Genomic DNA, 21,079 nt, shown 5'->3' with positions numbered 1-21,079 from the left:
CCATATTTCAATTGGATCTTTCTCAGCCTCAACTATGACTTTAAAATGTCATCTACTGAGAGCTCAATCAATCCCATCTGTAGTTCTTTAGGTGCCTTGGTGAGATCAACTCAGTGAGGTTGAAGTGCTAATTTGAGTGTGATGTCATGATTCTCAACATCAGTGAACCTTTCATTGTATTCTCCAATTAATAATAATGGTGTATAACAGGTGCATATTCTTCAAATGATTCGCATATATCATTCTGCTCATCAATGACCTTTGCTAACGGGGGAAAATGTTCATCTGAAATTTCCTTTTGAAGAGGTGTTTTTAAAAAAGGTAGCCTTTTTAGAAATGCTTGGATTTTTTTGCCACATATCATCTATAGACTTAGTTTTACATTGCAAAGAAATATTCAAGTTGTTTTGATTTGACCTGATGTCACACAGAAATGCTGCATTCCTCTAGAAATCTTCTCTTAATAATACACATCACTGAATCTGTTCTCCATTAAATTTCACTATCTGTTCTCACAGAGATAAAATTTAGGCTAATACCTGTCCCTGCAATAGCCAATGCACTTTAGAATGATAAGGCAAATTCACACTGATTTGCCTCACGGTTCAACTTTAGCACGTTACAAAGCTAATGATGTGGTGTTGCATTTGCATGAATATAGTTAACAGTACTTACAACTTGTTGCAAAGTGTCACTTACAACAGTAGCTTTAGAACAGAGATTTTGTTGAGGCAAGATATAATGAAAAAAAATGAGAGCTTCTGGATCTGTTAATACCTTTTTTTAAAATCTGTGAAATAAACCCTTCATGTTTTCCTGTCATGGAAGGTGCACCGTCTGTGCAGACACTCACTAATTTACCAAATTCAGTCCAACTTCATGACGTTTATCTTGAAAATTGTTGAAGATATCTGTTGCCCATGTTGTGTTCACAAGAGTTCCCAAAGCGAGTAACTCTTCCTAGCAAAGAAACTTTTCTGTTATGTCCCAGATGAAGTATACAACCCACGCCGAGTCAGTAGCTTCAGTTGACTCATCCAAAGCGATTGAAAGAAACTAGAAATCAGTAACAGAAGGAAAATGGGAAAATTCGCTATGTGGAGATTAAACACACACTTGAACAGCCAGTGGGTCAAAGAAGTAACCAAAAGGACAGTGAGAAAACACAATGTGTGAAAATACCGCAAACCAGGGCTCGTGGCATCTGGCACAAACAGTGTGCAGAGGAGCCTGGTGCTGTGCATTCTCATGGTAAACACACGAAAGATCTCAATTCAGTAACCCACCTTTGCACTTGCTATGGTTTGGGTGTGCTTTGTCTCCTGTTGACGTTTGGTCCCAGTGTTGGAGGTGGGGCCGGGGGCAGGTGTTTGGGTTGTGGGTGCGGATTCCTCCGGATGGTGCCATCCTCAGGGCAGTGGGTGAGCTCCCGCTTGGTTCCCACCAGAGCTAGCTGTGGAAGAGCCTGGCACCTCCCCTGTCTTGCTGTCACTTCTGCTCCTGTCATGCGGCCTCTGCACCCACCAGCTCCTCGTCACCCCGCACCGTGAGAGGATGCACCTGGGGCCCTGGCCAGCGGCAGACGCAGGTGCCAGGCTCTCATGCGGCCAGCAGAGCTGTGCACCCCATGAACTGCTTTTCTCTGTAAATTACCCAGCGGCAAACACTCCTTTACAGCAGGGAGTAATTGCACAGACAGACCGAGACGCTCCTTAAGGAGCTAGAAAACAGAAGTGCAAACTAAACTCAAAGCTGGCAGAAGGAAGGAGATGAAGATTAGATACTGGAATAAAAGGAGGAAATGAAGAAATTGAGAATAGAAAAATAGAGAAAATCAATGAAACCAAAAGTTAGGGTTTGTTTTTTTTTTAATTTCAGCATATTATGGAGGTACAAAAGTTTAGGTTATGTATATTGCCCTTGGCCTGCCCCTGAGTCAGAGCTTCAAGCGTGTCCATCCCCTAGACGGTGCGCACCGCACTCATTATGCATGTATACACCCCAAAAGTTAGTTTTTTGAAGAGAGCAGTAAAATTGACAAAGCTTCAGCTTGGCTGACTGGGGAAAAAAGAGCAGCTGCGATTACTGAAACCAGAAGTTGAATGGAGGCGTCACCACTGGCCCCACGTCAGCACAGAGGACGGCAGGACGGTGCTGCGGAGAACGTGCACCGGCGAGCTGGACAGCCGGGCGTGTGGGACGAGCCCCGCAGCACGCTGACTGCCAGCACCTTCCCGGCGGCCGCATTTCCTCGCAGGGCTTCGAGGTGCTGCCTGGCGCCCTGTGTTCCATCCTGAGCTAGCGTGTCTCGCAGGGCAGGTCTGCAAGCGGGGAACTCCGTCAGCGTTTATGTATCGGAAAGGGTCTCAGATTTCCCTTCAGTTTTGAAGGGTGGTTTCACTAGACACAGACGTCGGGTGGGCAGGCTTTTCCCTCTGCGCTTTGAGCGGCTCGTCCGCTGCCTCCGACTTCCGGCTGCGGAGGAGAAACGTGCTGTCAATGTCCCTCCCGCGGCTGTCCAGAGTCTCTTCCTGGGCTTTCGGGGATTCCACGGTGTCTCTCTGTGTGGATCTTTTTGAGTTTATTCCACTTGGAGTTTATTGAACTTCTTGGATGTGCTTCATCATATTTGGGGAGTTTGGGGCCACTATTTTCTTCAAATATTGAAAAAATTCATTGTATTAAAATGCACGTAACATAAACTTTACCATCCCATTTTTAAGTGTACGGTTCGGTGGGACTTAACACACTCACAATGTGCAACAGTCACCACCATCATCTCCACGACTCTTCACCTTGCGACGCTGAAACTCCATCCCCACTGAGCACCCATTCCCTCACTTCCTCCCCCTTCCCTGGCAGCCAGCCTTCTACTCTGGGCTGTAACATTTCTCTTCAAACATTTTTTTGCTCCTTCCTCTCTCTCCTCTCTTTCTGGGACTCCTGTTAGGCATGTGTCACTATGCTTGCTGGTGTCCTACGGGTCAGCTAAACGCTGTCATTTTTTTCTTTGTTCTTTTTGTTTTCCCGCCTTCCAGACTGGGAGATTTCAATGGACCTGTCTTTCTGTTCTCTAATTTTCCTTACGCCGGGTCAAACTGGCTGTTGAACCCCTCAGTGATCTTTTTCATGTCAGTTATTATGCTTTTCCACTCCATAACTTCTATTTGGTCTCTTTTTATAATTTCTCTGTCTTTATGATATTCAGTATTTGTTGAGAGATTGTTCTCCTGGTTTCTCTTAGTTCTTTGTCCATGGTTTCCTTTAGCTCTTTGAGGACATGTAGGAGTTAATTGAAATACTGTGTCTAGTCAGTTCAACCCTGGGCTTCTTCAAGGACATTTTCCATTAACTGCTTTCTTCCCCTGTGAACGGGCCATGCTTTCCTGCTTCTTTGCATGCCACGTGATTTTTGTTCAAAACTGGACATTATACATATTGTAATGTGATAATTCTCAATGTCAGATTCTCTCCCCTCCTTATAATTTGTTATTGCTGATTGTCCCTCGGTCCCTGAGACCAAGAAGCGTGGGAGGCATCGCTGCCCAGGTCAGGGGTGCAGGGAGGGTGTGGAGGAGGACAGGAGGGACAGTGTGGCCTGGAGCTAAGACACCCCCAGGAGGCCTCCCTCCTGCCCTCTGGTCTGCACACGTTCTCACACTATCCTGGGTGTTCTCTACTGTCACCACTCCGACCTTCCCTTCCCCGCCTGCCACCACCCCCCACCCCTCCCCCGTCCAGCAGGTCTCAGTTCTCTCTCTGTGTCCCAGCGGCGGCCCGTGCGGGAGCAGAGGCGTCCCTGGGCATCCGTGAGTGCAGGAGCCCAGGACACCCAAAGCATCCTGAGTGGAACTCCTGGGCGCTGGGCCAGCTGATGCCGCGTCTCCCCCGGTCTCCCACATCCCAGCACAGCTGGGGGACAGCCCACCTGTGCCTGGAAGGAGCTGCTTCTACCCACAGTGGGGGGCTCTGGCCTGAGCCCAGGTGGTGCCCCAGGGACTTGGCCAGTGAGCACAGGGGGACCCCGCAGGACCTGGGGGTGGCCCAACACCAGAGCAATGCCCTGAGGTGGACAGGGGCTTCCAGGTGTCCTGTGCGAGAGTCCCCGAGTCCCTCACAGCTGGAATGTAAAGAGGGCCCGAGGCCCAGCCCCCAGAGCAGGACCGGCCTCCCTGTGCCCCCTCCCGCCGGGTGAGCCACAGTCAGCACAGAGGTCAGAGTGGGCGGCACGGGTTTTATTGGAGCTCAGAGGCGGAGAGCAACTGTTTTGGGTGGAAGACCAAGGTCAGACAGGGCCCAGCCCTGAGCAAGGAGGGACGTGGCCTGGCAAGAAAGTGCTGCCTGGAGCCGCCTGGCTCCCTTGGGCCGAGGGCAGGAGGGGAGGAAGGAGTGAGCCTCTCAGGCCGGACCAGGCTGGGCTGCTGTGGGTGGGGCTGTTCTTCTCCGCAGTGGAGCCGTCTGGGCAGGGGCTGGAAGGCCAGGACTGGCAGGGAGGGGGGACCTGAGCCCACTGGCCCTGGGGACGTGCCTGTCAGCAGCTGGACTTCTGGCCCGAGGAGAGGCCACAGCAGGCCGGGCGGGGGCAGGCTGGGCGGCAGAGGAGGGACACAGAGGAGGCCGGGCGGCAGCAGCTGGGCTGGCAGGAGGAGGCGGGGGCACAGCAGGCAGGCCTGCACACGGGGCGGCAGAGGAGGGACACGCAGGAGGAGGGTCTGCAGCAGGAGGAGAGGCAGGGGCTGGGCTGGCAGCACGAGGGGGCTGGGCAGGAGGTGACCCCAGAGCACACGGGCTCACAGCACACGGGCTTGTAGCACACGGGCTCACAGCACACGGGCTTGCAGCACACGGGCACACAGCACACGGGCTTGCAGCACACAGACACACAGCAGGACGGCTGGCAGGGGGAGGAGGTGCAGCAAGCTGGCTGACAGCTAGACTGCTGGCAGCATGAAGAGGAAGCCCCAGAGCACACGGGCTCACAGCACACGGGCTTGCAGCACACGGGCACATAGCAGGACTGCTGGCAAGAGGACGGGGTGCAGCAAGCTGGCTGGCAGCTGGACTGCTGGCAGCATGAAGAGGCCTCAGAGCACACGGGCTCACAGCACACGGGCTTGCAGCACACGGGCACACAGCACACGGGCTTGCAGCACACGGGCTCACAGCAGGACTGCTGGCAGGGGGAGGAGGTGCAGCAAGCCGGCTGGCAGCTAGACTGCTGGCAGCACGAGGGCGTGCAGGTGCTGGTGCAGACTGGTCGGCAGGGGCTGGACACGCAGCTCACTGGGCGGCACACCAGGGTCAGGCAGGGGGCCGGGGCGCAGCAGCTGGGGGCACAGCAGGGGGGCTCGCAGCAGCTCTCTGGGCAGTCGTCCACCTGCCAGGAGTCGGGGCAGACGGACGTGGTGGACGCGGCCATGCTGGGGTGGGTGCAGGTGCGCTGGGAGGAGAGCGTGAGCGAGTGTGAGCGGGTGGGTGTGTGAGGTGCTCAGTGCTGCTGGCTTTTATACCCGTCCCGCACACGTGCTGTCCCGCTCGGAAGCTCGGCAGTGCCGTCCCCTTCCTTGTTGGTGTTTAGAGCCTGGAGACGCCTCATTAGTGCCGTTTCATGTTTAGTTCTGTGAGTTGTTGCTCAACTTGTAAAAGTCCTGTGTGTACTTTTCCGTCTGTTGACGCATCCTCACCTACCTTTGGCGGCAGAACGTAAAAAAGATCAATAGGTCTGGATAAAAAGTAGAAAACCTAACTAAAAAACTGACAGAGCTAAAAGTAGGAACAGAGAAAGGAACAATCATGTCGGGGACGTGAATCCGCCTCTCTCAATAACTGATGGAAAGAGACAAAAACCGTCTCTGAGCGAGAAGGGCAGTTCTAAGTTTGGAGTGAAACACTAAAGCCATTTAAAAAAAGACTGATAAATCTAATTATATACATTTTAAAGTTGCATGAGATAAAACACCGTAAGCCAACTCAAAAGACCAGCAGCATGTGGGAAACGCACTTGCCTCGAGCGTCACAGAGGAGGGCCGAGGGACCCGGTGTGCGCGGAGCTTCCCCCGCGGCTGAGGCCACGGCAGCGGGAAACGAGCCGGGCTGCGGAGACGATGGGAAGAAAACACACGGGTCTTAAGAGCGCGAGCGTGCTCAGCCCCCGTCAAAACAAGGGAAGAGACAAATTTAATGAGCGTGTGACCTCATTTCTCACACGCCACATGGGACGGCTGGAAGCGCTGGGGACGGGGCGGGCCGGTGTGACAAACCCTCCGCGCACCCGCTGGGCGCCACACGGCTCTGGCGGGCAGTTTGCGGCTGGGGCTCAACACGCAGCACCTGTGCCTTCCGGCCCGCATGGCCAGGCGCCTGCCCGTCCGCACTGCTGGGCAGGCGTCACAGCGGTGAGGTGGCCCAGCTCGCGGTGGTCCGGGCCCGCCTCCTGGTGCCGAACACTGGGGGTCCCCACACCTCGAGTGCAGACCGGGCCTGTGACATGCATGTACCCACAAAGCGTGTAGCAAGGGTGACGGGTGTGTGTGCTCACAGTGCCTAGGACTGTGATGCCCGTGTTGGGCACGTGCACCCTCCCCGCTGGCTGTGAGGTGCTGGGGGAACACGGTGGCCTTCTGCTGGTGGCCAGTGAGAGCCGGGGCCCAGCCCCACGGCCCGCGAGGAGCCAGCTGCTGGCGAGCACTGCACACGCGTGGACACGGCCCCTCCCCAGTCCGACCTCGGAGGAGAAACCAGGACGCAGCCCTGCCAAGAGCCCAGCACGGGTGACAGACGTGTGTGATTTGAAGCCACCATGCATGTGACACATCAGTAGAAAATGACCACACAGACTGATGCGGAATTCTGTGCAGCTTTAGACAAGAAACTCATAGGAAAGAAACTCCATTTTGCATGAAGTTTTTAAAAAGTGGGGAGCGTATGATACAATTTGTATTTTAAAAATTTCTGCACATACATAGAAGACGGACGGACGGAGGGACGGGCAGACACGGCCAACACTCATCATTCCTGAATTCCGTGCTTGCGAGTTTTTACCCTACCGCGTATCTGCAGCCTCTAAGTCAACACTCGTGGTGCGTTTGTGGTCACCGTGGCCACTCGCAGAGCAGGGCACATCTGAGCCTCCGACGTGCCATCCCCGAAGGGGCTGCGCTGGGCCCGCTACTGCCGTGTTCCCGCTCGCGCCGGGAGCAGGAGCCTCTGCGGGTCTCTAGGCCTCTCTCCCTCCACCGCACTGCGGCCCCGCTGCTCCCAATGTCCCAGCACACGGCTGTCCCAGCACGAGGGGCCGCGATGTGTCTCACACGGAAAACAAGCGTGTTGGGTGTGTGTCACGCAGGCTGAGTCCCAGTAATGGGATGGGTGTGCGTGTGTACATGGAAGGGGGACGAGGACGGGGGAGACAGCGAGCGCGTGAGGGTGACCGGGCAAAGCAGCTGCCCCGAGAGAGACCGGGGCGGTGCTGGGAGGGCCCCAGAGAGACCCTCTCTCCACGGGTGTCTCGCGCCTTCCCTGCTGGGCTCTGAGCACATGTGCCAGTTACCGTTAAGGCAGTGACACGCTGTGGCGCCCAGTGCTGTGTGTGGGAGACGGGGCTGGGGACCACCGATGGGCTGGCCAGGGCTGCCGGCTGCCCAGAGGAGGAGGGCACACGAGGGCCTGGGGGACAAGGGCCGGTGGCTGCCCTCGGTGAGGCAGGGACACCCTGTGGGTTCAGGGCCCAGGAGGCTGCCGTCGTGCCTGAGCGGGCAGGAGCCGAGCCCTCGTCCTTGTCCCACGATGCGCAGTCCTGTCACCTCCCAGCCAAGGACAAGGCGAGCAGCAGACACAGCGCAGGGGCACAGAGGCCGTGGGCTGAGCCGCCGTCCAGAGCTCGGGCCAAGGGCTCTGGGTCCAGTCACAGCCCCTCACAGCCACATGGCCCTGCCCAGGTCACCCCCCAGTTCGGGCTGTCTGTCACCAGGTGGTGACAGTCCTGCATGCCGGGAGGGGGGCCTCACTGGAGGGGTGTTTGCACCACGGGAAGCCCCTCCTACCTGCCGGCTCCCAGCTGGGAGAGCCAGTGTCCTGGGGCTGCCGGGACAGGGACAGGACAGGGCCCCAGCTCACCAGGGACAGCCCAAGGCACGGCCCCCCCCGACCCTGTGTCCCCCATGCCCACAACCCTGCTGGGAGCACCCCCACCGCACCCCTGCCCCCAGGGGACCACATGGGACGGGCTACAGCCCAGACGTGGCAGGACATTTACGAGCTGGACAACATCACAGGCAAACAAACACCCTAATGACGGGCTGGCCCCGGCGCTGCCAACAAGGAAGGGGCGGCTGTGGGGCCGGGACAGCCAGGGCGGGAGGGGTATAAAGGCTGCCAGCGCCGAGCGCCCCACACACCCACTCACCCACCCACCCACCACACACTCACCCGCACCCTGCCCGGCTCCACCCCAGCATGGCTGCGTCCGCCGTGTCTGTCTGCTCCAGCAACCTGAGCTACGGCAGCCGGGTCTGCCTGCCCGGTTCCTGCGACGCCTGCCCCGACTCCTGGCAGGTGGACGACTGCCCAGAGAGCTGCTGCCAGCCCCCCTGCTGCGCCCCCAGCTGCTGTGTCCCGGCCCCCTGCCTGACCCTGGTGTGCAGCCCAGTGAGCTGCGTGTCCAGCCCCTGCCGGCCAGTCTGCACCAGCACCTGCACGCCCTCGTGCTGCCAGCAGTCTAGCTGCCAGCCAGCTTGCTGCACCCCCTCCCCCTGCCAGCAGTCCTGCTGTGAGCCCGTGTGCTGCAAGCCCGTGTGCTGTGTGTCTGTGTGCTGCAAGCCCGTGTGCTGCAAGCCCGTGTGCTGTGAGCCCGTGTGCTCTGAAGCCTCCTCTTCATGCTGCCAGCAGTCTAGCTGCCAGCCGGCTTGCTGCACCCCCTCCCCCTGCCAGCCGTCCTGCTGTGTGTCCCTGTGCTGCAAGCCCGTGTGCTGTGAGCCCATGTGCTGCAAGCCTGTTTGCTGTGAGCCCGTGTGCTCCGGGGCTTCCTCTTCATGCTGCCAGCAGTCTAGCTGCCAGCTGGCTTGCTGCACCCCCTCCCCCTGCCAGCAGTCCTGCTGTGTGTCCCTGTGCTGCAAGCCCGTGTGCTGTGTGCCCGTGTGCTGCAAGCCCGTGTGCTGTGTGCCCGTGTGCTCTGAGGCCTCCTCTTCATGCTGCCAGCAGTCTAGCTGCCAGCCGGCTTGCTGCACCTCCTCCCCATGCCAGCAGTCCTGCTGTGTGCCCGTGTGCTGCAAGCCTGTTTGCTGTGAGCCCGTGTGCTCCAGGGCTTCCTCTTCATGCTGCCAGCAGTCTAGCTGCCAGCCGGCTTGCTGCACCTCCTCCCCCTGCCAGCCGTCCTGCTGCAGACCTTCCTCCTGCGTGTCCCTCCTCTGCCGCCCCGTGTGCAGACCTGCCTGCTGTGCCCCCGCCTCCTCCTGCCAGTCCAGTTGCTGCCGCCCGGCCTCCTCTGTGTCCCTCCTGTGCCGTCCTGCGTGTCCCCGCCCGGCCTCCTGTGTGTCCCTCCTCTGCCGCCCATCCTGTCCCCGCCCGGCCTGCTGTGGCCTCTCCTCGGGCCAGGGGTCCAGCTGCTGAGGGGCTCGTCCCTGGGCCAGTGGGCTCAGGTTCCCCCATCCATGGCTGTGCCTCTCACAGCCACCTTGGTCCAGTCGTGGCCCAGGTTAGGTGGCTGCTCCCACCTGGGGTGGGGCCCCCACATCCCCATATCCCCATGTCCCCACGTCCCCCCTGTGCTGCCCTGACCTCTCCCTCCTGCCCCCCAGAGGCTGCCCCACCTGCCCTCTGGCCCCCGTCCTCCCTCCCAGTGTCTCTGCTGTGGGTCACGTGGTCTCAACTTGAACCTGTCAGCTCCTCTCGGCTCCCAATAAACTCGCTGTGACCCTGATTCTCTTCTCCTGTGATGCTCGTGGGGGGGGGCAGGGACTTGAGCAGACAGTGGCCTCTTCCTGCCAGGGACATTTCTAGGATCGAGTGACTCAACCGAGTAATCGCAGGGCAGTGTCCTCTCTCCTGTGGGGTCAAGGGGGACTCCAGGAAGGCGCAGTCCCTGCCCGGCCCCTGCCCCGGCTCCCCGAGGCTGGTCACCCCAGAGGCCCCGGCAGGGGGTTCTTCAGGCCCCCTGGACAGTCCCAGCCACGTCCCACCTGGGCAGCCGCACCCTCCAGAGTCGCCCTGGGGACGCCGCCTGCGGGTCCAGGCAGGATCTGGGCCCGGGTCTCCCTCCCTGGGTGTCCCGCTCACGGGCACCGCCCACGCAGTGGACCCCGGTGCAGGAGAGAGAGGAGCTGCTCCCCGCTCAAGGGGACGAAGACGTGAGTGGGAGGAAAGACACTGTCACGCAGGTGGAAACTGGGGCTGCCCGGCGTCCTCCTCTGGGAGCCTGGGGATGGGGGTGGAAGGGACACGGAATCCACCTGCAGGACTGCTCGGGCCCGGACGCAGCACAGGGCCATGGACAGCAGCCGCTCTGGGGCCAGGACAACACTGCGGGGCACAGGTGGACAGGGACCCTGATGACAACAGGGAGGAGGATGCACTGGGGCCACGGTGGTGGCCAGAACCGTTTCAGTAAAAGGACCACTGTCCCCAACAGGTGAACAGCAAAGGATGGCCAGCGCCCCCTCCCCACGCTCCCCCAGCCCAGCACATGGACCAGGAGAGAGTCCCTCACTCACCCTGCGGCCTGTGTCCTTGCCCAGGACCCGGAAAGTGCACCCCTGCAGCCCCCAGGTTTCCTCCCCCGCCTGCGGCCCGGCCCCCAGCCCTCCCCACCCGGCCTGCACCTCCCACACGCGTGTACAGCCGGCTGTCGGGCCAGCAGCAACGTGTGTGCCTTCTTGGTTGTGCGGCTGGAAGGGCTTTGACAGAGACCTCTGTCCTGTAGCCTCGACCCAGGCCCAGAGACACACCGTTTCCATCCCCCCGACGGCATTTCCGTCCCTCCGACAGCATTTCCATCCCCCCCCCACTCCACCCCGTGAGCCCCAGACAGCCACGGCCGCCTCGTCACCAGATTCAGCTTTTCTCTCACCTCCCACGTCCTCTGCGGCGAGGTGGCTGTTGGAACCTCCGCCCGTTTTTCCTAGATCTGGTTGATTCTGGTCGCACCACTGAGTTGTAAACATGTTTTGGGGATTCCAGATGCCAATTTTTGTCACACATCTCCATCTGTGGCTGACTGTTGCGTTTTCTTAACAGCGTTTTTTAAAAGCTGAATTTTTTATTTTGATTAAACCCAATTTATGATTTTTTTCTTCAATGGTCCTCAGAAATCTTCACCTAAACACAAGGTCACGCAAGTTTTCTCCTGTGCCTGCTTCTGCATATTTCATGGTTTTAACTTTTATAATGCGCTTCAAGTTAATCTTGAAACACGCTGCCGGTTGCGCCTGCGTCACTTGTGGAAGGACTGTCCCATGTCCGTGCAGTGGCCTTTGCCGGAGCCCGCTGGCCGTGTCTCCCGGTTCCGCCGCCTTCCCACCAGGCACCGTCCCTGGCGATCCCGCCGCGAACGCGATCTTGAAATCAGGCAGTGTACGTTCTCGACTTCTGCTTCTCTTTTTTAAAATTGGTTGGCTATTCTGGGTCTTTTACGTTTCCATGTAGATTTTAGAGCCAGCTCATTGATTTCTACAGAGAAGCCGGCTCGGATTTTGATTGGGATTATAGTACATGGAAAGAATTGACATTTAACATAATTGAATCTTTCAATCCATAAACATAATATGTCTGTCTGGTCGTTTAGGATTTCTTTAACCTTTTCTGTAATATTTTGTCTTTATTAGTGTATAGACCTTTGTACATATTTTGTTAAATTTATCTATTTTTTCCTTTTTTAATGTTTTGGTTAATGGTATGTGTACTTTATTTCCAAGTGTGGGTCGCTGCTCTGGAGAAATACAATTGCTTTGGTGTTATATATTGATCTTGTATCCTGTGACCTTGCGAATTCAGTTAGGAACGCTAATAGATTTTTTGTATATTCCTTAGGGTTTCCTGAGTAGGTGATTATGTTGTCTGTGAATAAAGACAGGTGCACTTCGTCTTCCCCGTCTGTGGGTCTTTCGTTTCCTTTCTTACCTTATGGTGCATTGAGCACTTTGGGTGCGATGCTGGGTACAAGTGGTGAGGGCCGACGTCACTGCCTTGTCCCTGGTCCCGGGGAAGCGCCCAGTCTACACAGGGTCCCTTTCATTCCTACCTGGCTGGGAGGTGTTTGTTTGTTTGTCTGTTTTTGGTTTTTTATTTTTACTTTTTGCATCTATTGAAATGATCACACAGTTGTGTCCCTTTATCTGCTAACATGGGAAAACATAGTGATTAACTTTTGAATGTTACACCAACCTCACTTTCTGGAGGATAAAACCCATTTAACCGTGAAGTATTGCTCTTTTTATATGTTGCTCAATTCAATTGGCTAACTCTTTGTTAAGAATTTTTGTATCTATGTTCATAAGGTGTATACATCTGTAGTTTTATTTTAATGTACTTGTTGGGCTTTGGTGTTGGTGTTTTGCTGCTTTTATAAAGTAAGCTGAGATGTGTTCCTTCCTCTACTATTTTCTGGAAAAGTTTGAGTGGGGTTGATGTTAATCCTTTCTTCAATACTTGGCAGTGAAGCCGTTTGGGATTGTCATTTTCTTTGTGGGAGAGGTTTTAATTATGAATCTAATCTCTTCAGTTGATAGAGGGCTGACATTTTCTATTTCTTCTTGTATTAGTTTTTATGATTTACATCTTTCCTGTTATTTGCTTATTCCATCTAAGCTGCTGAATGTAGTGGCATAAGATTATTTGCATTATTTATTTACTTTTGTCTTAATATCTATAGAATCTGTCATGATAAACCTTTTTTCATTTTGAATATTGGTAATTTATTTCTTCTCTTGTTTTCTCCTGACAAGTAAAGTTAGAAATGTGTCAGTTTCATTGATCTTGTCAAAAAACTAGATCTGATTTCATTTATTTTCTTTTGTTTGTCCATTTTCTACTTGGTAGATTTCTATAATTTCTGATTTTTTCATTCCCTCTACTTATTTCTGGGTTCAATTTGTGCTTCTTTTTCTAGCTTCTTAAGCTGGGAGCTTAGATGATTGACGTTGGGCTTCCTTCTATTCTAACAGAAACAATTGGCTATGCATTTTCCTCTATGTGCTGTGCTAGCTGTGCCCCACAAATTTTGATATGTGGTGACTTCATTTTCATTTTATTTAAAATATTTCCTAGTTTCCATGATAATTTCTTCTTCAACTCATGGATTATATTTTTAAAGTGTGTTATTTAATTTCCAAATATTTGTCAATTTTCCAAATATCTTTCTGTTAATTATTTCAATATTCCTAAATATATTAAGACTTGTGGCCGGGTGTGGGGGCTCACGCCTCTAATCCTAGCACTCTGGGAGGCCGAGGCGGGTGGATTGTTTGAGCTCAGGAGTTCAAGACCAGCCTGAGCAGGGGCGAGACCCCATCTCTACTAAAAATAGACAGAAATTATATGGATAGCTAAAAATATATAGAGAAAAATTAGCCAGGCATGGTGACGCATGCCTGTAGTCCCAGCTACTCGGGAGGCTGAGGCAGGAGGATCGCTTGAGCCCAGGAGTTTGAGGTTGCTGTGAGCTAGGCTGATGCCATGGCACTCTAGCCCAGGCAACAGAGTGAGACTCTATCTCAAAAAAAAAAAAGAAAAAAAAAAGACTTGTTTTAGGGCCTGGCATATGGTTTATTTTTGTGCATGTTTCACATGTGCTTTTTTTTTTTTTATTTTTTTTGAGACAGAGTCTCGCTCTGTTGCCCGGACTAGAGTGAGTGCCGTGGCATCAGCCTAGCTCACAGCAACCTCAAACTCCTGGGCTTAAGCGATCCTTCTGCCTCAGCCTCCTGAGTAGCTGGGACTACAGGCATGCACCACCATGCCCGGCTAATTTTTTGTATATATATTTTTAGTTGGCCAGATAATTTCTTTCTATTTTTTTAGTAGAGACGGGGTCTCACTCTTGCTCAGGCTGGTCTTGAACTCCTGACCTCGAGCAAAAATCCACCCGCCTCGGCCTCCCAGAGTGCTAGGATTACAGGCGTGAGCCACTGTGCCCGGCCTCACATGTGCTTTTTAAAAATGTGCATTCTACTCTTGTTGGATGGGATATTGTATAAATGTCCACTAAATCATAGTGATTTTTTTTCAAATATTTAATATACTTGGCAATTTTATTAAATTTGAAAAATACTTAGCCATTTTTTCTTGAAATATTTTTTTCTCTCCTCCTTTATTTGCCTGTTACTCCAATTGTCTGTATGTTAGATCACTTAATATTGTTTCCTAGTTCACTGAGGCTCTGTTAATTTTTTACAAAATATTTTTCTTGGCCAAGCACAGTGGCTTACATTGTAATCCCAGCACTTTGGGAGGCTGAGGTGGAAGGATTGCTTGAGGGCAGGAGTTTGAGACCAGCTTTTTGGGCAACATAGTGAGATCCCATCTCTACAAAAAAAAAAAAAAAAAAAAAAGATTATCTGGATGTGGCGGTACACACCTATAGTTACAACTAATTGGGAGGCTGAGCCAGGAAGATTGCTTGAGCCCAGGAGTTCCAGGTTACAGTGAACTATGAAACCCACCACTGAACTCCAGCCTAGGTGACAGAGTGAGATCCCATCTCAAAAATTAAAAATAAATAAATAAACTTTCTCACCATTTGGTTGGAATAGTTTTGGATAGTTTCTACAACTATATCTTCAAGTTCACAGATATGTCATTCTGCATTGTCTAATCTTTTTAAAGCTCATCCTTTGAATTTTGAGGTTTTCATTGCTGATGTTATATTTTTTTAGCTCTTAGAGTTTCATTTGGTTCTCTTTTATATCACCCTTTCCTCCCCTCATTATGTTTATGTTTTCTTGTAGATCCTTGGGAATATTTATAGTAATTGTTTTAATATCCTTTGTCTGCTAATTCCATCGACTTTGTCATTTCTGGGTTTGTTTCTATAGACTGTTTCATCTCTTGGCTATGAGTTACATTTTCCTTTTTTTCATAGGTCTAGGAGCTTGTGATTGAATGGTATGTTTTGTGAATGTTTTTGAATGTTGCACTTTGTTTATTTCTCTCAAAGAGTGTTGGGCTGGGTTCTGGCTGGAGTCTTTGCCTGTGCATCAGCTCGATCCTTGCTCTTCCGTTCTGTAGGACAGACCTGGAGAAGCCTTTGCTCTAGGGCAAGTCCAGCACCAGTATTTAGGTGTGGGGTCTGTACCAAATGCTTCTGGTGTTCAGTGAGTTTTCTCTGCTCTCGGTGTTTGGAACTCAGATGTCTCCCAACCTTTTGCAAACTGTGGAAATGTCCACGCTACCGTTCCCTCACTGCTTTTTGCCCAGCCTCACGGAGTTCTGGGGTCCGTACGAATGGCAGCACTCAGAGTGCACGCGAGTGAACCCCAGGGAGCTATCCCTGCATGGCTTCCCCCCTCCTGTGTTCTCCCACACACATGCCAGCTGCCTCAGCCTCCTTGAACTCTGATTTCTCTGCTCAGCTCAGTAAGACCACCATGCTTTTGGGGTTCCACTTCCTGTGCTGCAGCCTGGGGCTCCCAGGCAGCAATCCGGGGGCAACTGTGGGCTCATCTCATTTCCTTCCTTCTCTCAGCGATGCCCGTTCCTCACTGTCAGTCATCTAATGTGTAAAACCAGCTGTTTCATGTCTTTTGTCCCATTTTCTAGTTATGTAAGGTGATAGGACAAGTCAGGTCCACCACGGCCCAAAGTGCAGTCTCGCTCCTTGTCTTTGAGGACTTCTGTTTCTTTTCCAGCCCAATCCTTGCTTTCCTCTTTGACTGTTTAAGATCTTTCCCTGACTCTTAGACTGGGTCCGCCTCTTTCCATTCTGGGAGATGCTCCAGCTGAACTCAGACCCAACCTGACACATAGCCATTGCCCAGGGACTGGCCCACCGGCAGCATCCTCCTCGTGGGGAACCCCACAGTGGCCCTGGGGACACAAGCAACATCACCTCGCTTCCTGGGAGCTCTGGACTCCAGGAGAACTGCCACCAACCCCCATTCCACCCAAGTTCAGCGGTATCCTGTCTACACAGACCCCAAGGCAAATATGCCAAGTCCCAATTAAGGGGCCCATCTGTGGGTGACTCAGACAAAATCTGGAGGCAGAGCTCAGAATTTTGTGGGTGAGGGAGGCCAAAGGAGGTGCCTGGACTTGGAATCCCCCATTGCTGTGAGTCCTAGTGAGTGGTGAGGGGGCATTTTCGGGAGAAATGGAGCAGGTTTAACGAGCCTGGAGCTGCCCTGTGAGTGGCTGAAGCCGTGCTCAGTTACAGACCTGACGAGCTCTCCAGGTTAAACGCGCTGAATGAAGCCTTGTCCGTAGCAACAAAGTGGGGCACACGGAGTCTCAGAACAAGCTGGGTGAGGGCTGGTCTTGGCGGTAGTGGGCTCCAAGATCCGAGTCAGGCCTAGGAAGAGGCGTCGGCAGGGCTGAGGGGCACTGGCCCGCCCAGGCCCTGGGCAGCAGGCGGGCGGAGGTCCCAGGGTGGTCTCTGGGCCCCTGTCCTGCCCGTGCCGCCGACGCCGCCCGCTGTTCAGGGGGCAGGTGGGGCCTCTGCACAGAGACCACTTTGTCTCTTGAGTCAAAACCTTTGTATTCTCACTAACTAAAGTAGAAACTGGGATAATAGTTTTTATTAGATGAAAGACCAATAAGAAAGTTTCATTTTTGTGAAAAGTCTTCATGTGGCGAGGCCTCAAGCCACACCGCCGGTGGAGACGGTGGGTCGAGGTTCGAGGTTCGAGGGTCCCCGTACACATCCTAGCAAAGAGCTCTCCGGTCGCAGAGTGGGGTTTGCTAAACACACCAAGGGCCTTGGCCGGGGGCGGCCGTCCCCTGTCGGCTCACGTAGGGGGAGCAACACCTCATTTGGTGGAGGCTGTCCCCGCAGAGCCTCGTGCCCTGTTGACTCTCTACCTCCGGTCCCAGCTGCGGAGCCAGCACAGCGGGTCGTGTCGCTGAACACCGAGCGCAGACACCTGTGTGGGGAGCTTTCCCACTCACCTGGAACAGGTGTGCGGGGCCATCCCCGACGGCTTCGGCCTCTGCTGCTGTTGCGTCCTTGGCAAAGCTCCGGCACTTGCATTGAAGTATTTCCGAGTTTCTAGTCAGTGCAATAGAGTCGGTGCTTCCTCCAGCGGCTCCAAGACATCTTTCTGCCAAACACAATTGTTTAAGATCTCTTAAAATAGCCCCAAATCATCTCAATGTCTTTTTGTCCTGGCCGTTCCGCTGGCCTCGTGTGTGCACTGTGGCCACACGGCGCCTGCCCTCTGTTGTCCCTGCTGACCCATTCACATCCCTTAACAAATCAGTCTTCTTACTCTGGCCTCACGCAGGCCCAGGGGGTGGAGGAGAGTGTTTGGCTCCCACAGGGTGTGGGGTGCAGGGACCTGACTGAGTCAGCAGCGTGTGTTCCTGCCACCGAAGCCAGTGAGGTCAGCAGGGCGCGCGGCAGGATTTTAGGCAATTTAGATGACAATTTCTGATTTTGAAGCCAAGAGGGCATTTGACCATGCTCTGGAAAAACATGGGTCTAGAAGATACTGTTCTTGATTTGATGGGTCTTGTGCACAGAGAGGAGAAGGTACAAAGGCAAACCAACAAAAAGATCTATTAAGTGAGTAACAGCACGGAGGGTTAGGGACAAAGCCACGGTGGCCGAAATGGCCCACGGGCTGCAAAGCCCACCCTGCCCTGGCTGCCCAGGCTGGACCCCTGGGACCATGTGCCCCCGTGCTCAGGAACCGCAGGGGGTCGTGTGCACGGGAGAAACCCGTGGCCCCGAGATGCAGCCAGGGATCTGGATCAAGACACACGGACGCCAGCGAGTGCAGAGTCATGGGGCTTTATTGTTGGTTCACTCAAGGGCACTCGGAGCAGGCGGGAGGTGACAGAGTAGGGGGTAGAGGAGACACCAGGGAGCAGGCTGAGCCGGACCTTATGAGGGGTGGGAGACACGGAGAAGACCCTGTGCCAGGGGACTTTCTAGGAGCCCCCACCCCAGAGGGTGGCAGCGTCGAGTGTGGACATGTAGCTCTCAGCCATCGTCCAGCTCAATGGCAGACTGGGCCGGACGACTTCCGGAAACAATCAAAGTGCTGGACAAGTCAGGACGTGACATTCAGCTCCAGGTGAGCCCTGAGCCCACTGGCCCTGGGGACGAGCCCCTCAGCAGCTGGACCCCTGGCCCAAGGAGAGGCCACAGCAGGCCGGGCGGGGGCAGGCTGGGCGGCACAGGAGGGATACACAGGAGGCCGGGCGGGGACACGCAGGACGGCACAGGAGGGACACAGAGGAGGCCGGGCGGCAGCAGCTGGGCTGGCAGGAGGAGGCGGGGGCACAGCAGGCAGGTCTGCACACGGGACGGCAGAGGAGGGACACGCAGGAGGAAGGTCTGCAGCAGGACGACTGGCATGGGGAGGAGGTGCAGCAAGCCGGCTGGCAGCTAGACTGCTGGCAGCATGAAGAGGAGGCCCCAGAGCACACGGGCTCACAGCACACGGGCTTGCAGCACACGGGCACACAGCACACGGGCTTGCAGCACACGGGCACACAGCAGGACTGCTGGCAGGGGGAGGAGGTGCAGCAAGCCGGCTGGCAGCTAGACTGCTGGCAGCATGAAGAGGAGGCCTCAGAGCACACAGGCTCACAGCACACGGGCTTGCAGCACACGGGCTCACAGCACACGGGCTTGCAGCACACGGGCACACAGCAGGACTGCTGGCAGGGGGAGGGGGTGCAGCAAGCCGGCTGGCAGCTAGACTGCTGGCAGCACGAGGGCGTGCAGGTGCTGGTGCAGACTGGTCGGCAGGGGCTGGACACGCAGCTCACTGGGCGGCACACCAGGGTCAGGCAGGGGGCTGGGGCGCAGCAGCTGGGGGCGCAGCAGGGGGGCTCGCAGCAGCTCTCTGGGCAGTCGTCCACCTGCCAGGAGTCGGGGCAGGCGTCGCAGGAACCGGGCAGGCAGATCCGGCTGCCGTAGCTCAGGTCGCTGGAGCAGACGGACACGGCGGACGCGGCCATGCCGGGGTGGAGCCGGGCAGGGTGCGGGTGAGTGTGTGGGTGGGTGGGTGGGTGTGTAAGTGTGTGAGTGAGTGCTCCAGGCTGTGGCTTTTATACCCCTCCCTGGCACATGCTGTCACAGTGACAGGCTGGGCCCTGCCCTGCCTTCCTTGCTTGTGCGCGGAGCCAGCGCCTGCAGAGTAAACAGTAGCTGCGTTTCCGTTTCCCGAGAGCTCTTGCTCAGCTTACAAACTCTTGACGTTGGCTTGGGCCGTGTTTACTGGTTTCACACTCAGAAGGAAAAGCTGAGGTGGAACACGGGTCACGCTGCTTCCCTAACCAGGCTCAGCGGGAGGGCGGGGCACGTCTGTGGCTGTGCTGGGTCCCGGGGAGGGTGGGGCATGCACGTCTGTAGTGTGTTCTGGGTCCCGGGGAGGGCGGGGTACCCATGTCTGTAGTGTGTTCTGGGTCCCGGGGAGGGCGGGGCATGCACGTCTGTAGCATGTTCTGGGTCCCGGGGAGGGCGGGGTACCCATGTCTGTAGCATGTTCTGGGTCCTGGGGAGGGCGGGGTACCCATGTTTGTAGCGTGTTCTGGGTCCCAGGGAGGGCAGGGCATGCACATCTGTAGCGTGTTCTGGGTCCTAGGGAGGCTTGGGCACACACATCTGTAGCATGTTCTGGGTCCCGGGGAGGGCGGGGCACGCACATCTGTAGCGTGTTCTGGGTCCTGGGGAGGCTTGGGCACACACATCTGTAGTATGTTCTGGGTCCCGGGGAGGGCGGGGCACGCACATCTGTAGCGTGTTCTGGGTCCTGGGGAGGCTTGGGCACACACATCTGTAGTATGTTCTGGGTCCCGGGGAGGGCGGGGCACGCACATCTGTAGTGTGTGCTGGGCAGTGCTGAGCGCAGCACCTGCAGCCTGCACGGCTGCCCCTGCGTTCTGAGGCTGCTGAACAAGGTTGGAAGGTGAGAGAGAGGTTTTCTTGGTTTCTGATTAAAGATCCTGTGAGTTGCGACTTTTCTGCAGGAAGGTATCAGTGTCCTTGGCTGCTGTGACAAAGTGGCACAAACCACGTGGTTACACAACAGAGATTCTTTGTCTCAGCTCTCAGCCAGACGTCTGACTCAAGGTGCGGGCAGGGCTGGCTCCTTCAGGGCTGTGAGGGACAGTCCCAGAAAGGCCTGTCCCCAGTTTCTGGTCATTTTCTGCCATCTCTGGCGTCCCTGGTGTTGTAAAACACCTCCCCGATCTCTCCCTGCGCACATCTGTCTCCGGATCCCCCGTTTATGTGAGTCACGTTGCACCAGGGCCCCCCGAACCCCCTCAATGTGACCATCGGCAAGGACCCCACCCCCACATACGGTCGTGCTCGCTGACACTAAGGTTAGGACGTCGGCGTCTTCTCTGGGGGACGCGGGGCAGCCCCGCGGTACTGCTCTGGGGCGGGACAGAGGCGCGCGGCAGCCCTCGCTCGTCTGGACACACTTGAGCTCACGGGGTGGGAACAGTCGCTGCAGGAGTGCAGAGAGTTCGCGTGGGCCCCTCAGCAGCGTCCTCGCGTGTTAGCGTCGTCCATAACCACAGTGTGGTGACTGGCCTTGGCCACTGACGCTGGCACGGCCCTCGCCACTCAAAGACACACTGGTCGGACCCACCAGCTTCCACTGTGTGCTCTGCTCGGAGCCCACTCTGCACCTGCTGAGGGTTCCCCAGTCTCTCGCACGTGACGCCTGCGCAGGCTGTCCTTGTCCTTTGTGACCGTGACGCTTACAAAGAGTGCTGGCCAGGGGTTTTGCAGAACGCCCCTCGCCGTGGGCTTGCCCGGCACCTCCCGGTGCTCGGAGCTGGGGCTGTACCTGGGGTGGAGTCCCACGAGGTGGCGTTGATGTGCTGTCACAGGAGATGTCACTATTCTTCCCTCTGTTAGTAAATGTGTTGGGGCGATTCTTTGAGCCTTTGCAAATATCCTGCTTCTGTGCAG

At 55.3% G+C, this 21,079-nt stretch overlaps 4 protein-coding genes across 7 annotated transcripts in view; 2 read left to right on the top strand and 2 right to left on the bottom strand.

Annotated features, from left to right (window-relative positions):
* The window catches only part of TSPEAR (thrombospondin type laminin G domain and EAR repeats), a 125,727-nt gene that overhangs the window by 48,233 nt on the left and 56,415 nt on the right, over positions 1 to 21,079 (top strand). The window lies entirely within an intron of this gene.
* On the bottom strand, positions 4,532 to 5,419 carry LOC123630811 (keratin-associated protein 10-3-like). Of its 4 annotated transcripts, XM_045540820.1 has the most exons (3): positions 5,111 to 5,419; positions 4,815 to 5,017; positions 4,532 to 4,670 (listed from the first exon to the last, which is right to left on the bottom strand). In XM_045540820.1, exons 1-3 carry the CDS (start codon positions 5,417 to 5,419, stop codon positions 4,532 to 4,534), a joined length of 651 nt encoding a protein of 216 aa, XP_045396776.1. The 4 variants fall into 4 exon arrangements, with proteins under 4 accessions (XP_045396776.1, XP_045396775.1, XP_045396774.1 ...); XM_045540819.1 differs by having other exon boundaries at positions 4,815 to 5,419; XM_045540818.1 differs by having other exon boundaries at positions 4,532 to 4,741; positions 4,817 to 5,419.
* Positions 8,455 to 9,606, top strand: LOC123630808 (keratin-associated protein 10-4-like). The gene has a single exon (XM_045540811.1). The coding sequence runs from the start codon at positions 8,455 to 8,457 to the stop codon at positions 9,604 to 9,606; it is 1,152 nt and encodes a 383-aa protein (XP_045396767.1).
* On the bottom strand, positions 18,259 to 19,113 carry LOC123630812 (keratin-associated protein 10-12-like). Its single transcript, XM_045540821.1, has one exon. It carries the CDS (start codon positions 19,111 to 19,113, stop codon positions 18,259 to 18,261), a length of 855 nt encoding a protein of 284 aa, XP_045396777.1.

The sequence above is a fragment of the Lemur catta genome, chromosome 1 (assembly GCF_020740605.2).
Source record: "Lemur catta isolate mLemCat1 chromosome 1, mLemCat1.pri, whole genome shotgun sequence".
Lineage (NCBI taxonomy): Eukaryota > Metazoa > Chordata > Mammalia > Primates > Lemuridae > Lemur > Lemur catta.
The sequence above is the reverse complement of the archived record's forward strand: the minus strand, read 5'-3'. Positions and strand labels throughout refer to the sequence as shown.

Coding starts and splice junctions, on each gene's coding strand:
- LOC123630808 (XM_045540811.1), top strand. CDS start 8,455: ATGGCTGCGTCCGCCGTGTCTGTCTGCTCCAGCAACCTGAGCTACGGC.
- LOC123630812 (XM_045540821.1), bottom strand. CDS start 19,113: ATGGCCGCGTCCGCCGTGTCCGTCTGCTCCAGCGACCTGAGCTACGGC.
- LOC123630811 (XM_045540817.1), bottom strand. CDS start 5,419: ATGGCCGCGTCCACCACGTCCGTCTGCCCCGACTCCTGGCAGGTGGAC.